The 24,342-nt window shown below is 36.9% G+C and overlaps 1 protein-coding gene across 1 annotated transcript in view; it reads left to right on the top strand.

Moving 5' to 3' along the window:
• The window catches only part of TRPC6 (transient receptor potential cation channel subfamily C member 6), a 134,581-nt gene that overhangs the window by 81,303 nt on the left and 28,936 nt on the right, over positions 1 to 24,342 (top strand). Inside the window, exons 2-5 of the mRNA XM_024255857.3 lie at positions 90 to 864; positions 12,667 to 12,849; positions 15,300 to 15,464; positions 21,210 to 21,426. Of these exons, the coding sequence (XP_024111625.1) occupies positions 90 to 864; positions 12,667 to 12,849; positions 15,300 to 15,464; positions 21,210 to 21,426 (1,340 nt within the window). The remainder of the gene's footprint in view (positions 1 to 89; positions 865 to 12,666; positions 12,850 to 15,299; positions 15,465 to 21,209; positions 21,427 to 24,342) is intronic.

Here is a 24,342-nt window from a genome sequence, read left to right as displayed (position 1 = left end):
TGAGGATTGTATTAGATGAATGGCAAGTCATTTGGCACACTAAAATGCTCTTAATGTGATTTGTTTACAAACTTTCTGTTTTATTGCAGCCGGGGATCTGACAACAGACTGGCTCACCGGCGGCAGACAGTTCTCCGTGAGAAGGGGAGAAGGTTAGCTAATCGAGGACCAGCATACATGTTTAGTGATCGCTCAACAAGCCTCTCAATAGAGGAGGAACGCTTTTTAGATGCAGCTGAATATGGTAACATCCCAGTGGTGCGGAAGATGTTAGAAGAATGCCACTCGCTCAACGTTAACTGTGTGGATTACATGGGCCAGAATGCCCTACAGTTGGCAGTGGCCAATGAGCATCTGGAAATTACAGAACTTCTTCTCAAGAAAGAAAACCTCTCTCGAGTTGGGGATGCTTTGCTTCTAGCTATTAGTAAAGGTTATGTTCGGATTGTGGAAGCAATTCTCAGTCATCCAGCTTTTGCTGAAGGCAAGAGGTTAGCAACCAGCCCTAGCCAGTCTGAACTCCAGCAAGATGATTTTTATGCCTATGATGAAGATGGGACACGGTTCTCCCATGATGTGACTCCAATCATTCTGGCTGCCCACTGCCAGGAATATGAAATCGTGCATACCCTCCTGCGGAAGGGTGCTAGGATTGAACGGCCTCATGATTATTTCTGTAAGTGCAATGACTGCAACCAGAAACAGAAGCATGACTCGTTTAGCCACTCCAGATCTAGGATTAATGCCTATAAAGGCCTGGCAAGTCCGGCTTACCTGTCATTGTCTAGTGAAGATCCAGTCATGACGGCTTTAGAACTTAGCAATGAACTGGCAGTTCTGGCCAATATTGAGAAAGAGTTCAAGGTAGGTCACTAACAATAGAGCCTTCACCCTCCACAAGCCAGAGTCAAGGTGTATTTACCAGCTTCCACCATGTGCTCAGCACTGTGCTAGTTACTGTGGACACTAGGTCATTTTATAAGTTTACTCAACAAGCTCTTTATTATAATCATTGTAGCAAAAGTTGTGATCGCTACCATTTAGTGATGCTCTACTGTCTGCCAGACATTTTGCATTTATTATGTCTAATCTTTATTCCTCCCCCTTGAGAAGATATTATTAGTTCCTGTCTAGATGGGTAAATGAAGGCATAGAAAGTTTCACTAATGCCCAAGATCAACAAATGGGGAATGACACAGCTGGGTTCAGAATCCAGGTATACTGCACTCTGAAAAGCCTAGGCTTTTTCCTCCCATAAAACACTATTTCTATGTTCAGAGCACAGTGATAGATGCTGTTGAGGTCAGAAAGAAAAATAAGCTTAAGGAAGTCACAGTTGACTTGAGAGACAAATGCACACATGAATAAAAAATAAACAAAACTACCAGGTAGAGGTAAAAGCAACATACTCTAGAAGTTCAGAGAAAACAATATTTAATTCCTATTAGGCTGCAGGGAAGTTATGTGTAAGATGGCATTTCAGCTGTATATGGTGGAACAAGTAGGATTTTGGAAGGCAGAGAATGAGGGAAAAGATATTTTAGGCCAAGGTGTACCAGCAAAAGCAAAAGATGATAGATATGAAATAGTAGGAAATTAGAACTTTGACCAGTCAATCTCTTAATAAGAGGTATCTGGAGAGATAAATGGTGTCAGATGCTGCCGTTGTCCATATGGGCTGTGGTCCATGTGGAGAGGATGAAAGCTTGCATCCCTAGCTAAGATCTTCCCCACAGGTATCTCTAAACTCCCTCTACCTGCTTGACGTAGTTCTGATCTTCTAGTGCCCGTCACCTTTTACCATGGATCATTGTTACTTATGATGCACTTATCTCCTTTTCTAAATAATGCAGGTTGGAAACAGGTTTGATTCATCAACTACAATGTTTTACAAAAGTGAATATTGGTTTCATTTTTTTTCTATTCTATACGCTGAGAGAAGGCTTGTTTCTATACTCTTTTCTTGAGGGATTACAGCCCAGTCTTTCCTGGGCAGCTTCTTGGTGCCACTGTCACTGATGTTTCACCCCAGTATCAGATGTCATGTATCCATCTATCCTCAGGTACAGTCTATCCAGAAAGGCTAGAAGGAGGAAAATGGCTACTGAAACGCTCAGTATGTGCTTGGCTCCCAAGGTAGAGGAATGTCCTTTTCCTCCAGCTACCTGGCAGCTAACAGGGCAAGACAAGTAAATGGTCCTTCCAACCCTGTCTCAGATTCTAATCTAATTTTCGCTTGACTCTTAGGACACAGAGATGTTCACCTGATTCAAATTAAAACATTTTGAACTCTGATTAATATTAATTATTTTCAAAATCTGTATTACTAATTTTGCCTAATTTCAACATTTCTGTTTCCTTTACTGTTCCCTTGTTTACATGCTTTCTCTAAACCACTGAAGACTATTATATTCTTTATTTGTTCATTAATTCACTGGCCTACATCTTTTGAGTCCCTGCTCTTTTTTATTGGGGATAGTTGAGGATGAGGATGGTGAGGTAGTACAAAATACAAAGACAATTCAGTCAGCAATCCTGTCCTCAATTAGTTTATGATCCAATGTGATAGAAAAGATATGTGTGTAGTAACTATCATATTAGGCATGACCTTATGGAGTGAGGAGGGGGCTAGTGGCTCAAAGGTGGGAAGAATCACATTTAACCAGATTGTAAACTCTTCATGGTCCCTAAATGCATTGCAAAATGTTGAGGCCTCCACACGATGATGAAGACGTAAAGATCTGGACATTCTTCTGTTTGTTCATCACACCCTTCTTTCTGCTCTCATCAATGTGAAAGTGTATGGATTAGCCACTTCCTCCCATTTATGCTTCCCTATTTGCTCCATTGTCTTGAGCAGTTACCTAGAACCTCTGGACATGCATACCTTTTTGCTAATGCTCTGCCTCTGTGAAGGTTTCCAGGCAAAGAAAAGATAAATCTAACTGAAAACATAAATGTATTTAGGAGTATGTTATTAATGTCTTTTAAAAATCATTTTCAAAAATTAGATTACTGTTAAACAAGAGTAGCAGTTTAAAAAATGCTTTTATAAAGTATATCCTAGAACTTGAAAATTGTTATAATTAGAAACCTGACTCAAAATTACTGCACAAGGAGAAAGGGCAGTTATTGGCTTGATTTTTAAGGCCTTTTTAACGAAAACAAACAAGAAAAGATTTCTTCCTTGCCAGGTATCAAGCATTAAAACAAATATTCTTTTTCTCTGAGATTAGTTTGGACAGCAGATGAAAGAACTGCTGCATACAAGGGTGAGCCTCCCTTGCCTTTGTGTGTAAACTCACAGGGAAATAACATTCTCCCACCACCCATGGCTACTGGGACACTAACTCTTGTCCCAGCATCCCAGTCTCAGTTTATAGCAGGGTGGGACCTTACAGGAATAGAGAAGTTGATGTCTCTGAGGTGAGGTTTGCTGCTGAGTTTGCTGCTTCTACCCTTAAAAATAACTTCTTTTTTCTTACTTTAAAGTAATATATAGCCATGGTAGAAAATAATAATATAAAAATGAAGGAAGTTTAAAAAATCATTCCTAATTTTGGCCATCGAGAAATAAACACTGATACACTACAAACATGCCAGCACATATCCTTTCAGTCTTTTTTTTTTTTGTTTAGTCTTTTTAAATAGTTAACTCCCTTAGAGTCTCAGGAAATAAAAGTCACTGAGGGCTGGATAGCTTAGGCCTGGTCAGCCTCACAGGGACCTGAGAGATTGTATTGGCCACAGGAGATCCTCCCTGTTCATGGTATGTATGTATGTATGAATGTATGTATGTATGTATGTATTTTGCTCCCTTTCCATCTGAAAGATGTTTGAAAAACTCTGTGTTCATTCGCACAGTTTAAAATTGATATCTATTTTTTGTCTTCTGTAAGTATAAATATTTTTAAGGGATATGATTTCTGCATGGTGTACATATTGCCATTTAAGAATAGAACTCTTCAATTCTCCTTCAGATATATGCAAAGGACTCTAAATGCTGTAGTGATTTCATGCCAACCATCAACAAAGCGAACAACATCTTCTTTAATGTTCAGAATAGCTGCATCTTTCCTTTTACTCCTTGAGGTTATATTTTCAGTCCAACTTCCTTCACAAATGTGATTCCTCATATTATAACCTTTTATTATTGTAAAGTCTCTTAAAATCCCTTTATATAGATATCAACATGTGTATCATATATAAATACATATAACACACACATATATATGAAGTTTTAGAATTTGTTTCATTTCCTCTTGCTAAAAGACTCTGGATATTGAAAATACTCTGGAAAGAGTTGTCATTATATCTATTATTAGTATATTAGATCAAAAACTACAAAAATCAACCCAGCTGTTAAAAATAATTAATATGGGCCAAGCACGGTGGCTCACACCTGTAATCCCTGCACTTTGGGAGGCCGAGGCGGGTGGATCATGAGGTCAGGAGTTTGAGACCAGTCTGACCAACATGGTGAAACTCGTCTCTACTAAAAATACAAAAAAATTAGCTGGGCATGAGGGCGCGCACCTGTAATCCCAGCTACGTGGGAGGCTGAAGCAGGATAATCACTTGAACCTGGGAGGCGGAGGTTGCAGCGAACTGAGATTGCGCCACCGCACTCCAGTCTGGGCAACAGAACAAGACTCCGTCTCAAAAAAAAAAAAAAAGAAAAAAAATACACATTTTGAAAAATAAATTTTAACTACGTGACACAATTCTTATTGGATGTATTTTTTAGTGGTACTCATCATGTTCACACTTTGGCTATATATTTAAGGAAAGAAAAATGTATATATATATATAATGTATATATACACCATTTATATATATATGTAGCTAAAAATTAGTTGGTATGGCAGCCAGTATGTTATTTTTGTCTTTGTTGATAGGATATATAAATTATTAAAGGTTTTATGGAATAAAATTAAAAGAGGATAAATAGTAGTTGGAATAAATATTTCTAGATATGATTTGATAACTATCTTACTGGATTAAAATTCTAAATCAGAAAGAAATCACATAAAAGTTTCATCCATGGGTTTAGACCATTTTCCTGTAAAAATTTTGAGTTCTGTAAACCATTCCAGGTCACATTTAAAAGAATCACTCTCACTAAGCTTTTCTGCTTTGCCTGTTTGAGATACTTTTCTTTTCTAGTGAATGATACATCTGAAAGATATTAAGAATAATATAAGGCATCATTTACATTTCAATATATGACAAAGCATTGTTTGGTATTCAGTATTCCCTGCTGATGCTGTCTTTGCTTAACTCTTTCTGGACTCTCACTCAAGAAGCATTCATTCTTTGACAGTTGTTGGCAAATGAAGAGGCAAAGTCATAAAAAATGGCCCTTGTTTCTGTCTCCACCCTGCCCTCTCCGTCTGAAATCAGAACATCCCAACATGAGCCAAGGTGCTGCATTTCTATCATTAAGCTTCATCTTCAGCAGAAATGTGTCTTTATTCAGGGAAATACAGGAAGCCCTTCAGGGTTTATAGTAGCTGGATAATATAAAAGGGGCTCTCTCTGTTGTTTAAAGGGGTACTCTGTCTTGCTTGCTACCTGGGTGGGTGGGTGAGCAAAAGACGTATTTTCAAGGAAATCTATTTTAGGAAAGTGGAGATCTGCAAATTGATTCCCTAAAAATTATCCATATTCTACAGCCGCTTGGAAAGTATTCATGTACCTCTGTTTGAAGACGATTAATCTATTTTATGACAGAGAATGTGACTTTTCATAACGATTTTGTAAGCTCCAATACATAGCTTGCTTTTCTAAGCACCTTCCAAACTGTCCCCTACTACAATAACCCATAGCGCATTAACAAAAGAGACCATGGGAGATGTTACTGGGTTTCTGAGGCAGTTTTATCCTGTGCCTTGAACCTTCTAGGCCTAAGTTTTTTGTTACTCGTATCACCACATGTATAGCTGGTTCCAAGCAGAGGTGGCCCCAGACCTCAGCAGAGAAATCTAACAATTAGATGGAGCCACAGGAACAAGAAGAAAACCAAGAGATGTTGGGGAGTTGCAGGTTTTTAAAGAAAATGGGGGAAAACATAATACAATTTTTACCCATTCAAATTCAGTTTTTATATTGAATCTTTATAAATAGTTTTAGGCTTTGGTAGCATGAGACCTCAGCCATCTTAAGCTTAAAATTGAGTTAAGACAAGTTTGGCAACACAAAGTCAGTAAAAAACAGAAAACCCAAAACTTTGACTGGTTTTGATACCAAAGAAGGACAGCAAAAACTCTTTCTTTCTGTCCTTGACTTGAGTTTTAATTCAAATAAGGGACAACAGACTTAAAGACAAGGAGATCAATACCAGGGATGGTCTTGTCCACAAATACATTCCCCAGCATTCTTAATTTCATTTTCGTTCTCAATATGTGCCTATGACTTATGTCTCTAATTCCCTCTTTTTTTGAACCTATTTACCTTTTAGGTTGTTTGTAGTAACACACAATGTTTCCTTTTATTCCCCTTAAAAATCCTCTCTTTTGGGGAACATCACACACCGGGGCCTGTCAGAGGGTGGGGGGCAATGGGAGGGAGAGCATTAGGACAAATACCGAATGCATGCGGGGCTTAAAACCTAGATGACAGGTGGATAGGTGCAGCAAACCACCATGGCACATGTATACCTATGTAACAAACCTGCACGTTCTGCACATGTATCCCAGAACTTAAAATAAAAAGGTAAAAAAAAAATCCCCTCTTTTATACAGCAGGAATTGTCCTCTTCTCTGTCATTCTGGATAGAGAGTTTTTCTGGAGGTCTTCCAGCTCCTTTACATCTTCCTAGAGGTCTGCGCATGGATGTGCACATGGCCCTCCAGATGCCTCTGCTGCTGACTCTGAGAAAGAGGAAGGGTAGAGAAACTCCCGCCGTGTCTGTTTTTAGACCATTGCTATGTTCTAGTGTATAATATTCAAAAAATGCCTGGCTTTGTTTCAAAGATAACTGTCCTCCAAGAAAATGGCTGCTTTGAAAAGTACTTCTTGTTGGGACAAAGGTGGTTTGAGTGTTATCAGACCTTAACAGGATGACAAAGGGTGTCACACGCAAAATAGTCTGCGAGGCAGAATCACAGCTCCAGAAGAACAGGGCTTGGATCCTGACCAAAGAGGAAGAAGAAAGTGTACCTTAGCTGAGCTTTATGAATTATTCTGTTATTTACAGTCTATGTTATAGCAGAATTTAAGTTGTCTATAATGACGTGAAATTAGGAGAAGGCCAGCAAAAATGAAATAACCTTTTCAAGATCATATAGTTATTTAAGTGGCAGGGCAGAAATTCAAATCCAGGTATGCTTTCTATTCAGCTATGTTCCTTTCTTTACATCGGTTAGCAAAATGTATTGATTACCTACTACATACCTCACACCATGCTAGGTTGGGAGGATTCAAAGATGAGTAAGATATAATCCTTGTCTTGAAGGATATTGAGTCTATTCAAGAGAGGCAGAAACATAAACAAATAAATGCAGTAAAGTGATATGGGGGTGTGTGTATGTGTGTTCTTGTCTTTGAATGTCCTGTTGTAGTTTGAAACAGATGGGCAGAGAAAATTTCATTCTCACAGGATTGTAGGTCTATGACAAGTCAACAGTTAGGGAGGGAGTTAAGTGCAACAGTTTGCTTGATGAGCAATCCCAGCCCCCAGCCCCTGAAACAATCTGTTTACCTTCATTGCTGCTCTCCAAGCTTTGTAGCTTCAATGGGACCTGAAAATTCTTGTGCAAAGGGAAGAGTAAAAGCTAACCAGACATTATAGTAAGTGTATATAACCAAACACTATATTAACTAAGCAGCCACTGCTGATGGCAACAATCAGTAGAAAAAGGCTGACATATCTAGGAAAATGTTTTTCTTCAATTCTTGTTTTGAAATTGTATTCCATTTCTTTTTACCTTTTCTACAGAATAGTGGCTGATTAACTTTTATATCCTCACAACCCCCCATAGTAGATGCTTTATAGGTGCTTGTTAATCATCACCACAGAGCTCCATGATCAATGTGCCATTTGGTGACAGTTATCCTGAGGAGCAGGAGAGCCCCAGAGTTACACTTGGTCCCAAGAAGCATGGCTGGCCAGTGCAACACAGTATATATCATAGTATAATACACTTGTCTTACTGATATGGTTTGGATTTGTGTCCCTGCCCGAATCTCATGTTGAATTGGAGGAGGGACCTGGTGGGAGATGACTGCATCGTGGGGATGGATTTTCCTCTGGCTGTTCTCATGCTGGTGAGTGAGTTCTCATGAGATTTGATGGTTTGAAAGTGTGTGGCACTTCTCCCTTCACTCTCTCTCTCTCTCTCTCTCCCCTGCTGCCACATGGAGAAGGTGCTTGCTTCCCCTTTGCCTTCCGCCATGATTATACATTTCCTGAGGCCTCTCCAGAAGCAGAAGCCTGTATAGCCTATAGAACCATGAGCCAATTAAACCTCTTTTTTCTAAATTACCCAGTCTCAGGTAGTTCTTGAGTGTCAGTGCTTCTATTGCTGACTGTGAGAAAGAGGAAGGGACTAACATGCTTACTCCTCACAGATATAATCTTATTTTATAAACTCCCATCTTAGTAAGAGAGTGGTATCTATCACAGTGCTGTGTGTAAAATATTTGTTGTGAAAATATATGAATAATTGTTTTATTTCCAACACTTGCAGATAATATCCAGAAATTCCAACATGACTTTTTATTTGATAGCATAGCTTTGTGATGGGGACTGCAAAGAGCTAGATACTGTTTGTGAAATAATGAAAACAATAGTATTAATAATTACCATTGATCTGCACTACCTTGTGCCAGGAACTTGGCATTCATTGTCTTGTGTAATCTTCACAGCAACCCTAATTCATGGGTACTAATATTACTCCCTTTTTAAACATGAGGGTTAGAAGCTTTAAGAGATTAAATCATTTATCTAAAGTCACATAGCTAGTAAGTTTCAAACCCAGGTCTGCCATCTCCAAAGCCCACCTAGTAGATTACTGAGAATCAAGGCACACATTTTTCTCTACCCTGTTAATTTCTATGAAGTAAACTTCATTCTTTATATAGAAAGAAGAGCCAGAGATTAAAATCACAAATCATAACATCTATTATTTAAAATCCAACTAAGAGGAACTTTTAAAAGACCATTTTAACAGGGTTTTTTTTTTATAGTTTCTAAACTGTGTTTCATTAGCCCACTAGGAGTTATGTCTTTTCAACTTTTCAAAGATTAATAGGCAAGTACCCATATCTGATTAATGAATGTATGGTGTAGGTGTGTGATCCAAAGACATGACCCAGAATTAAGTTAACCCATCAGCTTCACTCTTCCTCTCAAGGAACCAAAATCATAGTGCTGCATTCTGGCTAATGAACTACCACCAACATTTTATTTGAGTGAGCTTACATGTCAATTACTTAAAATATGAATTAATAGTAATATCAATAACTTAAAATATGAAAATATTTGTAAATGATTTCCCAAGTAGAAAAAGTGTATATTTCTAAAATCATATTCTTTCTTTCTCTCTCTCCTTTTTAAATAGGTATTTTTGCCTAAGAAAATGTCTTAGGAATTAGTGATGAATTGGACAAAAATTTATAGATTAAGGTTATTAAATACCACAAAGCTCTTGCACTTTACTTTTTCAGTCCATGTGGTTTCTGCTTTAAAAAAGTGTTACCTACATTTGAAAGATCATACTTTCTTTTCAAATATCTAAATATATCTGAGCTTTCTTAGAATTCTGGAGAGCACTGATTTTGACAATTACTTTGTTGCTTTTAAAAGGACCAAGAATTCACTATACTTGAACTCTACATTCAAGAGAAGCGAGGTGCATTACATTTTGTCTTAGCTCCATGGTATTTTTTGAATGTCAAGAAATGGCTTGTTTTCAGATCTTCTCTTTGATGATATAAAATAAAGTAGTTACACTTTATCGAATGCTTGCTAAATGCTCACAACCATGCTAAGTCCTTGGCATGCATAATCTCTTTAATACTTATTTAATCTCACTAAGCCTCAATGTTCTTATCTGTAAAATGAGAGTAATAAGAACCCCTACCTCATAGACTGGTTCTAACTTATTAAAGGTCACATGGCTCCTAAGTAGAAGAGTTGGGATTGATTACAGGTATATCCAGCTCTAAACTACCAAGTCGTAACTACTATACTGTAGTATAGTGAACACGGACAAATATGTACCTCTGTATCTAAGACTTTGTCCCCATGGCCCTAACAGACTATTTTATAAAACGGGCAAAGCCGTTTCCTTGTAACACTCTATATAATATCTGCCCAGATGTCTGTTTATAAGTAGTTTGAGCCATTCTCAGCTAGACATTCTCAGGTAAGACACAATTTGCTTTATTAATTTGCTTTTCTGGAATCTTTTTGGACCTGCAGTTTAGCAGATTGTAGCCTGTTTAGCAGTTACTAAACTACATTGATATTCACTTTTGGCATGATTTACAGAAAGGAGCCCAAGTAGGTACCTTACACATACCTAGTATTAAGCTGTTCTCCATACAGACACCCCCCAAATATGGCCTTATTGACTGACATCCAGAATCACATATATTTCTCTTGAACTTTCCAAAGAAATCTTTTCATCCTACAACACACTGGTTTCAGGAAGAGAAGACAACTAACTTTAAATCTGCAGTTCTGGGTTTAAAAGAAAAGTCTGTTATTGAAGCTGTGTGAGAACCTTAGTTTTTTCATGTGCAAAATGGGAACAGTATTTTCCCTGCTTGCCCCCTCCGTTGTTTCAAAAATCAAAGTAGGAAAGTACTCTACAAATAAGAGAGATACAGTGGCATTATTTCAAAGGTAAAAGGCTTGGGGCCAAGCAGATTTAGGTTTAAAGCTTGATTTTGCTGCTTACTAGCTGCATGATTTTGGACATATAATTCAACCTGAGCAATTGTAAAGATTAAATGAGATAACACCATCCACCTGCAATACAACAAGCTCTAGCTCAAGCTTGTCCAACCCACACGCCAAGGACATGTGGGTTGGACATGAGGCCCAGGATGGTTTTGAACACAGTTCAACACAAATTTGTAAATTTTCTAAAAACATTATGAGATTTCTTTGTGAAAATTTTTAAAGTTCATCAGCTATCATTAGTGTTAGTGTATTTTATGTGTGGCCCAAGACAATTCTTCTTCCAATGTGGCCCAGGGAAGCCAAAAGATTGAACACCCCTGCTAATAGGCTTTCTTGATTAGCATTTGGTTATAGGTGGTCTTAGTGTAAGAAAATAGAGGGAGGAAATATTAGAAAAGCATGAATGAAGATGTAAAATGATGCCCTCTAGAAGCATGACATGAGTTTATGGTAATCTGAATGTGACCTGCATGATTTAAGTCTTCCCAATAGAGTATTAGATCATCAGCAACAAACTACAAAACTACAACAGTGTTTCATTAAACTTTCTTTTCTCTAAAGAAAAGAATCTCAAATTGCAGACTCTATGTCTGGATTTCATCTTTTGACCCTGTGCCTGCCATATAAAGTTCTTCAATTAAAATCTGTTAAATAGACATGTACTTGCTCTTCTCTGGAAACTTTCCAAATGTTCTATGCTTCTCAAGTTTACTAACGCAGTTTACAAGGTCTTCCAAAGACCTATTAAATGTATATTGTATGCCTAACTGACGAAGTTGTGCCCATGAAGGAGATGATCTATGCAAAGTCCTATGATCATGCTGTGGAAAAAGTTGGTTATTTTATATTTCTTCTGAATCAACAGGTGAGTTTGGTCTACCATACTCTTTTTTTTTTTTTTTTTTTTTTTTTTTTTTTTTTTTAGACAGGGTCTCACTTTGTTGCCCAGGCTGGAGTGACAGTGGCACGATCACGGATCACTGCAGCCTCAACCTGCCCGGGGTGATCCTCCCATCTCAGCCTCCTGAGTAGCTGGGACTTGACAGGTACACACCCCCACTCCTGGCTAATTTTTTCTGTATTTTTTAGAGACAAGGTTTTGCCATGTTGCTCAGGCTGGTCTCCAACTTCTGGGCTCAAGCGATCTGCCCACTTCAGCCTCCCAAAGTGAGGGGATTACAGGCAGGAGCCACCACACCCGGCCAGCATACTCTTTTTTAAATAACTTTGATTATGCTTTAGATAAATTTCCTTTTTGAGGGTATGAAGAAAATCTTCATGTGCTAAAATATTTTAGAGGTCAGCAGAAACTGCAATTGAAATATGATAAATGAACAGTAAAACTAAAAATAGAATGTTTCTGGGCTGGGCATGGTGGCTCACGTCTGTAATCCCAGCACTTTAGGAGGCCGAGGCGGGCGGTTCATGAGGTCAGGAGATCCAGACCATCCTGGCTAACACGGTGAAATCCTGTCTCTACTAAAAATAGAAAAATTAGCTGGGCGTGGTGGCGGGCACCTGTAGTCCCAGGTACTCGGGAGGCTGAGGCAGGAGAATGGCGTGAACCCAGGAGGTGGATCTTGCAGTGAGCCGAGATCACGCCACTGCACTCCAGCCTGGGCAACAGAGCGAGACTCCGTCTCAAAAAAAAAAAAAGAATGTTTGTCTTGAAGTGTAAAATCCCTCAAGTCCCTGAAGCATAGTAAAACGTGGTATTCTCCATTATTGCTTTTGTTTTGCTTTGTCTTTCCTAGAATGACTACAAAAAACTGTCAATGCAGTGCAAAGACTTTGTTGTTGGACTCCTTGATCTGTGCAGAAACACTGAAGAAGTTGAGGCCATTCTGAATGGGGATGTTGAAACGCTCCAGAGTGGTGATCATGGTCGCCCAAATCTCAGCCGTTTAAAACTTGCCATTAAATATGAAGTAAAAAAAGTAAGGTCAGGCATGAAGCCCGTTTACATTATTTTGGTTCTCGTTGGTGCTAAATAAGGATAAAGGGTTGATATTGTTAGATTGAGCTGGGATTTTCTTTTCTTTTCTTTTCTTTTTTTTTTTTTGAGACAGAGTCTCACTCTGTCGCCCAGGCTGGAGTGCAGTGGCGCGATCTCGACTCACTGCAAGCTCCGCCTTCTGGGTTCACGCAATTCTCCTGCCTCAGCCTCCCGAGTAGCTGGGACTACAGGTGCCCGCCACCACGCCCGGCTAATTTTTGTATTTTTAGTAGAGAAGGGGTTTCACCATGGTCTCAATCTCCTGACCTCATGATCCGCCCGCCTCGGCCTCCTAAAGTACTGGGATTACAGGCCTGAGCCACTGCGCCCAGTCGGGATTTTGTAATAAACAGTTGCACTGGGCATGATTCTCTAACAAATCATAAGCATCTGTACTAGTTGTGAGGCACTTTACCTACACTAAATGCCAGTCTTTAAAATCTAGGCGTATTTATATAGAATCTTACAGGGATTGCCACTTTCTTACTGGGCTAATGATATAACAATGACTTTATGAATCCAAATTCTAAAACATTTGTTATAAGACAGGAACATCACTATTTGAGACTCAACTCTGATTTCCCATTTGTTGCTGTTTTCCAATAATGCCTTCAATTCACTGCATTAGACTTTCCACCAGCTGCATTTTTATTTGTGAAATATTTTTAGTCTCTCTCTTCAAGCATTGGCCCCATTCTCTACTTTCTTAGATTATGTGAGGTATCTTTTAAAAAGCTGGCCAGGCACAATGGCTCATGCCTGTAATCCCAGCACTTTGGGAGGCTGAGATGGGTGGATAACTTGAGGTCAGCAGTTGGAGACAAGCCTAGGCAACATAGTGAAACCCCGTCTCTACTAAAACTACAAAAATTAGCTGGGTGTGGTGGTGTGCACCTGTAGTCTCAGCTACTTGGGAGGCTGAAGTAGGAGGATCACTTGAACTGTGGAGGCAGAGGTTGCAGTGAGCCAAGATCATGTCCTGCACTCCAGGCTGGGTGACAGAGTGAGACTCTGTCTCAAAATAAATAGATAGATGGATAGATAGATAGATAGCTTTTAAAGGTAGATTTTTCTAATAAAAGTACTATGTGCTTATGGTAAGTTTTCAAATAGTATAAACATGTCTCCTCCCAATTTTTCCAGTTCTGAATGGAGAATAATGAACCATTGTTATGTTTCTATACACAAATTTCTTTCTTGGACAACTTTATATAACAGTCAATAAATGTCCACTTTATCTTTTTAAAGGCTGCATTGTGATTTCATTATATTCACATAATCTGTTTACTATTTAGGGATGTTTATTATAATTTTCAGATTTTTGTTATTAGATTTTTATTTTTTATACAGTAAACATATTTGTTGATATAGCTTGCTTACTTGCATGACTTTTACTTGTAAACAAAAATTCTTAGATGTGGAATTAATATGTCAAATTTTTATTTTTAGGTTTCCAAACATTTGCTAGGTTTCCCTTCAAAGATGGTGTGCCAGTTTCCATACACACCAACAGTGTGTGACAGGGCTTATTTCTTCCACCCACAGTGGAGTGGGTTTTATCCAACTTTACCATTCTGAGTAGATAAACATTCCATCTTGTTTTAGACTCAACTCCATTTTCTACCTACCTCTCAAACTACCTTTGAGGTTAACCACCCTTAAGATTCACTTGTAGTTCTTTTATATAACCTGTCCTTTGTAATATTTTAATATTAATATTAAATATTGTAACTTTTTAATATTCTTTACCAATTTTTATTTTGGGATATTGCTTTTTGTATATTAACTCTGCCATATGTATGGTTCAGTTGTAAAAATAAATACATGAAAATTTAAAGATTCCCTGAAAAAATAAATATTGAAAATTCAAGTCTTCTTAAGTGAAAGAGTTTTTGGCACAAGAATAAAAGGAGACATCAGTAGAATAAAACAGGCAGTCCAGAAACAGATCCATATACAAATGGGAATTTAGTATAAACTGTGTGACATTTTAGGTCAATGCAGGAAAGGTGGTATTTTTAAAAAAGTATTTAGGCAACTGAGTTAATATTGATCTCTTTCTAGATGAAAAAACTATATAATCACAAAAGCCGTATGTAAAATTTAGATTAATCTTTTTATAATATTCAATTAACATTTTTTCTGTGCTTTGAAAGAAAGCTTGTTTGTCATAAAGGAAAAGCTTGATAAATTGAAATCTTCAAATTTATGTAAAACATATTTGAACTTTTTGCCATTTGTTTGTTGCCTGTTAATTTGATGTTTTATGTTTGTTCTTTAATTCTAACAATATATTTCATTGGAAAGCATGGAACTATTAGAACACATGAAAATCGTTTATGCTGAACCTTTCTCTAATCAAACTTAAATATTTTGTCAATTCCCTGCTAGTTTGTAGCTCATCCAAACTGCCAACAGCAACTTCTCTCCATTTGGTATGAGAATCTTTCTGGTTTACGACAGCAGACAATGGCGGTCAAGTTCCTTGTGGTCCTTGCTGTTGCCATTGGACTGCCCTTCCTGGCTCTCATTTACTGGTTTGCTCCATGCAGCAAGGTATGTATGTGAAGCCTGGACCTCTATTATCTACTAGAAGTATGTTTTAACTGGGGAAAAATCTTATCTCCAAAGTGAAAATTTCAGGGAATTATAGTTGGGTTTCAGTAATCTTTATTGTTTTTAACATTACAAAATAATTCCTGTTTGGGTTTAAATAATTTTTATTGCTTTTATTATCATAAAATAATACATGTTCGCTATAGGAAACAAAAAAAACGGAAAAGATAAAATTCACCTGTAATATCACCACTGTTAATGTGTGAAAGGAAACTCAGTAACTATATTAATTTCCTTTTACTCTTTTCTCTATGTACATCTATGCATATACTTTTATATCTCTTAATGAGGTCATAGTACCATTGAGCATATATTTCAAATGACATCCTAAAAGATGAGCACTTTTTCTGTTTCTCCTCTGGCAAAATTTGAGATGAAAGTTTTGTCTTGTATTTATTTTAGCTAATATGACCAGATAAATCTTAAATAAAAGGCAGTCATGTAAATACTAAAGTAATACTTGTTTCAGTAAAGAATATATATTTTTTAGGGGCTAAGTACACCAGAACCTGACAGCAAAAATAGCCTATTTTCTTAGCAAAAGCTGTCTACCCAAGCTTTGGTAAAAATGCTATGTTCAGATGGATCTAGCCTTTCATTAGTGTGACAGGATAGGTTTGAGAAATATTGACCTATCATTCTGTTAACAAGTAGAGAAATTTGTGTCCTGCATTGCTAACAAGCCTGTTCTTCATGTTTTTGAAGCCACATTTCTGGATCTGTTTAACTCTGAGAGGCAGATTGAAATAATTCTGAAGCTTAGTGGCTAAATGTCTTTTGGACTATCTATTAATGTGCTGTGTAGAAAGAACTATCAGTTGGGTTACTTCCAGTGCTTAAACATGGGCATGATTCATTTTCAAACATTCGTAATATGTGGGCACAAACACAAACATCACCATTACTAACATATTGTTTTCTAATTACTTTGTCATATTTTTGGTGTTTTAGCCATATTAGGACTGTTCAAAATGACTCATGCTAGAAAGCTTGTGCAAAGCCTTTTAGACAGTGGAAACATCCTAATTATTTCTAGTGATGATAGGAATTACAGGAAACTGGACATTTTCTCATGAAAGTAAAATCCATCATCATAGATATTTTCCCCTTAAAATATATAAGGCCAAAATTTGGTATCTCAGATTCATAATATAAATGAGAAACATAAAATGAAAATAGTGCTATTTACTAGAAATGACATCTATAGTATAGATTTTCATCTAGAAAGTTGAATTTTTTTCCCTTTTGACTAAAAATGACATTTTGCCTGGAAAAATAATGTGTGTACATGGACATGGAGGGTGGAGTGATAGATTTTGGAGACTTAGAAAGGTGCGGGCTCAGAAGAGGGACAGGTGGTGACAAATTATTTAATGGGTACAGTGCATATTATTTGAGTGACTGGTGTACTAAAAGCCAAGACTTCACCACTATGCAGTATATTAGTGTAACAGAATTGCACTGGTACCCCTTAAATTTAGACAAATACATTTCTAAATTGTCCTCCCTAGAACATGAGTTATATCTATGTAGGTAGTCTCTTTGTTCTTCTTCTCCTTATATTTCCTGAGTCATCTGAGATTTAAACTGAATTAAGATGGGGGGAGTTTTTGAATTATCCCTATTCTCATTCTGTGACCAGTTAAATTATAATCTCTTTCCTAAACTGAATAATTTTCCTTTTCCATAACCAGTGTGTTCGAAAGCATAATGTATTCCAGAGTGTCTGGTGCTTTGACACAGACTATTTTTGGCAGTCCTTAGAGTTACACATTTCTTAAATTTTGATTGAATTCTAATTAAACTGATTTCCTTTACTATTTCTTCTTCCCTGGCCATATGTCTTTCTGGCATCTGTTTTCCATCCTTGTTTATGAACACTGAGGCAAATAATCAAATTAAAAGGACATTGTCAAGGTATTTTTTTTCTCCTATCCAAAACCTATTTTACTGTTTTTATCTTTGAAGCATGATGATAAAATCTATTTTACAGTTTTCCATTTGCAATGAACATAAATATGCTTTACAGGCCACAGGATTTTTTGTGGGAGGGGATTGCTTCAGCTAAATTGGTGCTTTTATTTCAAATATATTTAAAATATTTTGGATTTTCCAATATATCCGTGAACATCAATAAGATCAAACTGCAGGCCTGTGCACTGGGACTGAGTCCCCATTTCTGTTTAAAGTTGGTTTTGCTATAGGAAACAAAAGTTGGTTTACTTTTTTCCCCATTCCAAAATCCCTTTTGTTTGATCTCTTTCTTCTACTGTAATCCAAATATCAATTGTTTTTGTTCATTACAATAAGAATAGTCATACTGCAATTACAAATCATTTTAGTTTAAGCTAGTCTCAACCTTTTTCATTTCTATGTGGTGTTGAGTAGCTAGGTATTTAGTCATCAATAAATACCTAAAAAGAGTATCACATATCATATTTAAAGACAAGTATTTATTTCAATGCTTACCCTCAGTAATTTTCCAGGTACATCAGTTGTTCAATTTCTTCATCTAGCTCTCCTCCTTTACAGTTGTTTTTTGGAAATTTGTCTATATCCCAGAGTACATAGATGGCAAATTTTACCAAAAAGGATAACTCACTTCAATTCCTAAAGTCTAGTGAGAGATGCCAAAATCTCCCTCAGTTTAAAGAGAAATACAATTCTCAACTTTTGTAAGAAAAATAAAGGCTATGAGGTTTCAAACATGCCCATTTTAGTTTCTAGGCAACCAGCTTTTTGTTTGATTGCTAAAACAAAACAAAACAAGAAAACACCAACAAACAAACCAAGAAATACCCTAAGACTTTTAGTAAGCAGAAGAAGATGGCTAGATTGATACTGCCTTTAGAATAAACTAAAGGAAGAGTAATGTTAGGTAAAGGTCAGTAGGCCAGTGGAGAAAGAAGGGAAGCCAGGTAGGGGCCAGGCACACAGATCAGACACCTTGTCCCGAAAACTGAAGATTGACTTTAGAGGTGTTCAGGACAGTTAAACTAAGGTTCCAGAGTTTTCAGATTTGTGGCTCATTCTAATGTAGATAGCTTTATTTCAACTCCATTTTATGTCCCCAACCTCGTGTTTTCTATTTATGTCATTTATTTGCTTCTATTTTAATTTACGCTCTACTGTATGATGTCCTTGAAAGCTGCTTCTTATTCTTCCTGGAACCAGGCAGGTGATAAATAACTTTTTCATGAATTTCACTAACAGTCATTGCCTCTAATCTCAGGTTTCCTCAAACAGTCAAATAAATTGAGAATTAAAAAAAAAAATGGTTTAGGATTTATAATGGATATTCCCATGAGAAAGATATGGATTCTTGCAATACATTTTCACTTGCTTTAATACACGGTTAAAATAAATCATACATAAAACATTATAGAATTAAAGTTTTATGTAAAACATATCATGGAAATATAACATTGATGTTTATTTTTAACTGTTTATATTTAAAAAGAAAAATAGCAAAGGACAATAGGCAGAAGAAAATCAAACTTACTTTTTCTACCATTTGTTTTAATTTTGCCATCGTTTGATTATTTGAGAGTTTGATTTTAAAAGGATCTAAAAAAAAAAAACAAAAAATATTCCTTGAATCAATTCAGTAGGTGATCTTATCTAAGCATTTTTTTACAGTGAGCTTTTACAAAGTAACTTTGGATTGGCTCTGCAATCCTAGAATCTATTGGCTTTAAAGCTCGTGTGTGTGTGTGTGTGTGTGTGTGTGTGTGTGTGTGTATTCTTTGGCCCTCTGTACCTGTGGTATCTGCATCCCTGGATTTAACAAACCGCAGATTGAAAACATTTGAAAAAAATTGTGTCTGTGTTGAACAGGTACAGACTTCTTTTGGCATTATTCTATAAACAGGATATTGAATATTCTCAACACAAAGAAATGATAGATGTGTGAGATGATGGCTATGCTAATTACCCTAATCTAATCACTATATGTTGTATGTATTGACACATCATTATGTTCACCCCATATATATGTACATATATATGTCAATTTAAAAGTGTATCTTATAACAAAAATGTACATAGCATTTACATGATGTTACGTATTATAAGTAATCTCGGCATGATTTAAAGTATATGGGAAGATGTGCCTAGGTTATATGTAAATATTATGATTTTATATCAGGAACGTGAGTAGCCTTAGATTTTAGTATCCATGGAAGGACCTGGAACCAATCCCTCATGGATACCTAGGGACAACTGCACACGCCACATGTGAGAGAGAGAAAGGGAGATACAATACAATATCTCCTGATGTTCTGTGTCTGGCCTAACATTCAGAATGTCAAGAGAAGTTAATTGGTTCCAGCTCTAATTTTTATGATTTTGAAAACCATATAGACAAATAAAGGTATGGAAATAGAGAACACTGATTGTGTTCCTTCCATGATAGCATTTATCTTTTCTGACTCTTAAAAGATAATTCCTAATAATCTACATATGTAGGCCTATTGATGAGAAAGTATGAAATTACTCTGTAAACCAAATAGAAGTATTCACTTAGGAACAAGAATGCCTGGGTTCAAGTTTCAGCTCTACCACTTATGAGATATGTGACTTTGAACAAGTTTCTTGACCTCACTTCCTCAGTTTCTTCATCCAAAGTGGGCATTTGAGTGCACCGGTAGTGGGCATTTGAGTGCACAACTTTTGAATTGTTATAATGATTACAAGTTAACAGTGTAAAGCACTTAAAACAGTGCCAACTAAGTGTTGGTTGTATTTTATTAGTTTGTAAAGTTTTCTGTAATAATAAACTCACTTGAAAAGCAGTTGAAAGCTATGGACCATCTCCTAAAGGGTGGGAGAAACTGCACACACAGCTTAAGTTTTGTTCATTTCAGAGGATGTCCAGACCCCTTAGTCATATCCTAGATCCTCACTCTGCCTAGGTGAAGATCTGTACATCTTAGACAGAAATGAATCTTGTACTATAAAAGGCACACTAGCTTTCATTGTCCCCGTATTTCATATAAAGAATCTGGTTTTCACATAATTTAGGAAATGTGCTCATTGTCACTCAGCTAATGAGGGAATGAAACTGGAACCTGAACCTAAAATGTTGGACTTTAAATCCAGTGTCCTTCCAGGAGATTGTTCCAATACACTGTAGGAACTGCCCTGCTGCCCTTTCCTCAGCTGGGAGTTCTCTTCTTGGTACTCATGACTTTTACTGCATTTACAAGATCACCAAAATAACAACATCCACTCAGGCCTGAATTGCATGCCTGTCAATGAAGCATATGTGAGGACACCCACCAAGGTTCTATACCTTGCAAAGTAGACTCAGTTTCATATTTTCATTGCCACTTCCTCAATACCTCAGACCCACTAAATTAGTTTGCTTTATATGAATAATGCTGATATTATTATGCTCTATATTTTGTCAACAATATTATATATTTTAAGAATTTAAATATCCTTTATTAGAAAAATACATGTATTTAGTTATTAATCAAGAACATCAGCACATGTAGGTGAGGAATGTGAACAAAGTTTTGTAACAGCATAAAGATATTACTCTATCACGAATTACATAAATATAAACAATTATCTCAGGAGATCATTGGAATATGCAGATGTTTATTCTTGCATGTATGTATGTGTGTTTTGCAAAGTGTACAAAACAAAGTTAAGATTTTATTTTGGTGTGTGTTGTGGCAGATGGGGAAGATAATGCGTGGACCATTCATGAAGTTTGTAGCACACGCAGCCTCCTTCACCATTTTTCTGGGACTGCTAGTCATGAATGCAGCTGACAGATTTGAAGGCACAAAACTCCTTCCTAATGAAACCAGCACAGATAATGCAAAACAGCTGTTCAGGATGAAAACATCCTGCTTCTCATGGATGGAGATGCTCATTATATCCTGGGTAATAGGTAAAGACTGATTTTCTGTCATGTTTTCTTTTTGCAGTCTTAGCAGCTGGACTGAATGACACTGATTCTTTCACACATCAGTTACACAAATATATGCAACACGAGACAATGCACCGCACATCATAATTTTCTTTGTGTTCTTAAAGTACAGTTGCCTTGGGTTCACTATCAGTGCCATAGTCTTCTCACATGCTGTGTGCCTTTTGCATTTCCAAGAAAAACCCAGGAAGAAAACCAACAGGGATGGTGTCAATCACATCCCACCAGTGACACAAAGCTATTATACTATTCATATTTTGAGAGAGAGCTGTGATTTCAAGCTTAAACACAACCACAATTTTACATTGAGATTTGATAGAAATTGAAGCTAACAGCCACTTGCATTTATTGAACATTTATTATGTGCCAAGAATTATTCCAAGCACTTTATATACATCAAATCACATCATTTCTCTGCACCTCAGTTTTCTAATCTATAATGTATAATCACATCTGTTTTATAGGATTTATCTAAGGATCAAGTAACTTTCTTTAGGCCTGTTGGGTGGTAAGTGGAAGAGAAGGAATATGGTCTTAGTTGCTATACTTTTTGTCTTTAGAATCAATCATACATGTAGCTTGCCATTAAATACAATGCAAACAGGAAAGATATTTTAATTAGATATTTATGAATAAATAAATCCAGTGGCTGTTAAGTGCCTTTGTTAAGTAATGAGGATACTAAAGTGATGAGAGAGTCCCTGTGTTCAAGGAAGTGAAGTCTGGGAGGCAGGTCAGTAAGTAAATCAATAATTAAAATTCAATGTGACAAATGCTATAATTGAGTTATTGGGATATTATGAACATACACAGATTGGGCATCTAAATCTGAGGTGGGATGTGAAGTGGAAGGGGCAAGAAGCCCTTCCTGGGCAGTATCTTCAATTTGGTACTTTCAGGATAAAAGAATGTTAACCAGACCTGTTTGGGAGACAAGGATACTACAAGGCACGGGAACATTAGAGATGTAGGACTATGGCAACACCTGGCACACTCAAAATATGATGAGTTAGGCAGAGAAGGAGCCAAGGTGCATTTATGGATGTGAGTGATGGGAGATAAGGGTGGAGAAATGGCTAGAGGATGCTTTTCAGCAACTGGCGATTTGATCTGATCATGTTTTAGAAAGGTCACAGTGGTTGTGAGATAGAGGGTGGCTTTAAAGAGTCCAGAGGCTGAGACTCAATGGAAGTGCTCCCTGAGAGGAGGATGAGGCCTGGAACTCAGGAGATAGGGGAAAGGACTTGAGAGCACCCTAATAGGTAAACCCCAAACAACTTGGTGATTATTGCACATCAGAAGGGAGAGCTGTGGATTCTGCCTTGGATCAGCAGGTAGTGACTACAGTCTCTAAGAGGGAGAGTACAGAAGGAAGATCATGTCTGGGACTGGAGGAATGAAAAGCTGATAAAATTTAGGTTATGACTGACTTTGAAGTGCCCATGGAATTTCAAGGTGGAAATGTCCATTCAGTAGTAGAAAAGTATGATCCCTGGGAGTATTTGGGTTTTGAATAAAGTTCCAGCAATCCTCAATTCCAGATGGTACTTAAGGCCCTGACTATGCATAAAATCATGTAGGGTTAATATATGCAAGATGTAAAGAAAATTAGGCTCAGAGATTTTCATATAAATCCTTTAATAATCCACAGGCTTCTCCATTCCCTCCCCGCAACATCCCACCTCCCTCTCTAGGGACCTGGAGAAGCACTGACAATCAGTTTTGTATCACTTCTAAGGCAGGTCATGTCTTCTTGGCTTCATGCTGGAGCTTGATGAGATGATCAATCAAAATATTAAGAAGCATTTTTCAAATTACCATAGGAATATTTTAAATTTAATTCAATAGCATTTGAGTTATTCAAAACTTTCAAATCACTTCATTTCCTGAATATGTTTTAGGGAAAAATATGGATAGTGGCATAAAATGTGAATTGTATCACCAAAGTAATGATAAATCTTGGATACAGAAGATGGCTTTGATTTTATTCTACTTCTTTTCTAATTTAATTGATGAGACTAGAAAAAGAAATTATATTTCACTTCTAATATCTGATTTAAAATAAGAATAAACAATCACTTGTGCATGGCCTTTATCTTGTTAAACTAAAAGCCCATGTCTCATAGTTTATATTTATGTGTTAGTATATGTAAGGTAAATAATACCGTGCTTGGCACAATGGACATGTTCAAGAAATTTCAGATAATTACAATTATTATTCAACTTTTCACTAAGCATTTATATGTCACTTTTACATAGAAGTGCTATTTTCCTATCAGGCAAAACACGACTGTTTTAGGACAAGATGAAACTTTGAAAAATTAAATTTTCTGTAAGGGGTAAAGGATTTTAAAAATTAAATTTTATATAAAGGGGTATGAAGAGAATGATTTATAGTAAAGAATAAAATGAACATATTATATTTTATATATAAAATATGTATAAACTTGAGAGCACCCTAACAGGTAAACTCCAACCAACTTGGTGATGACTGCACATCAGAAGGGAGGAGCTGTGGGTTCTGCCTTGGACCGGTAGGTAGTGACTGCAGTCTCTAAGAGGGAGAATATAGAAGGAATATCATGCCTGGAACTGGAGGAATGAAAAGCTCTGAAAACAACTAGACTGCATGAGTTCAGTGAGTTATATTTTATATAACATGTTCATTTTATTCTTGACCATAAATTATTCTCCTCATACTAGTCTTAGTTTTATTGATTTTTTATTGTATTTATTTTGAGACGGAGTTTCACACTTGCTGCCCAGGCTGGAGTGCAACGGCGCGATCTCAGCTCACCGCAACCTCCGCCTCCTGGGTTCAAGCAATTTTCCTGCCTTAGCCTCCCGAGTAGCTGGGATTACAGGCATGCACTATCA

Source organism: Pongo abelii, chromosome 9, assembly GCF_028885655.2.
Source record: "Pongo abelii isolate AG06213 chromosome 9, NHGRI_mPonAbe1-v2.0_pri, whole genome shotgun sequence".
NCBI lineage: Eukaryota > Metazoa > Chordata > Mammalia > Primates > Hominidae > Pongo > Pongo abelii.
Note: the sequence above shows the minus strand (reverse complement) of the source record. Positions and strands in the feature narration are given on the sequence as shown.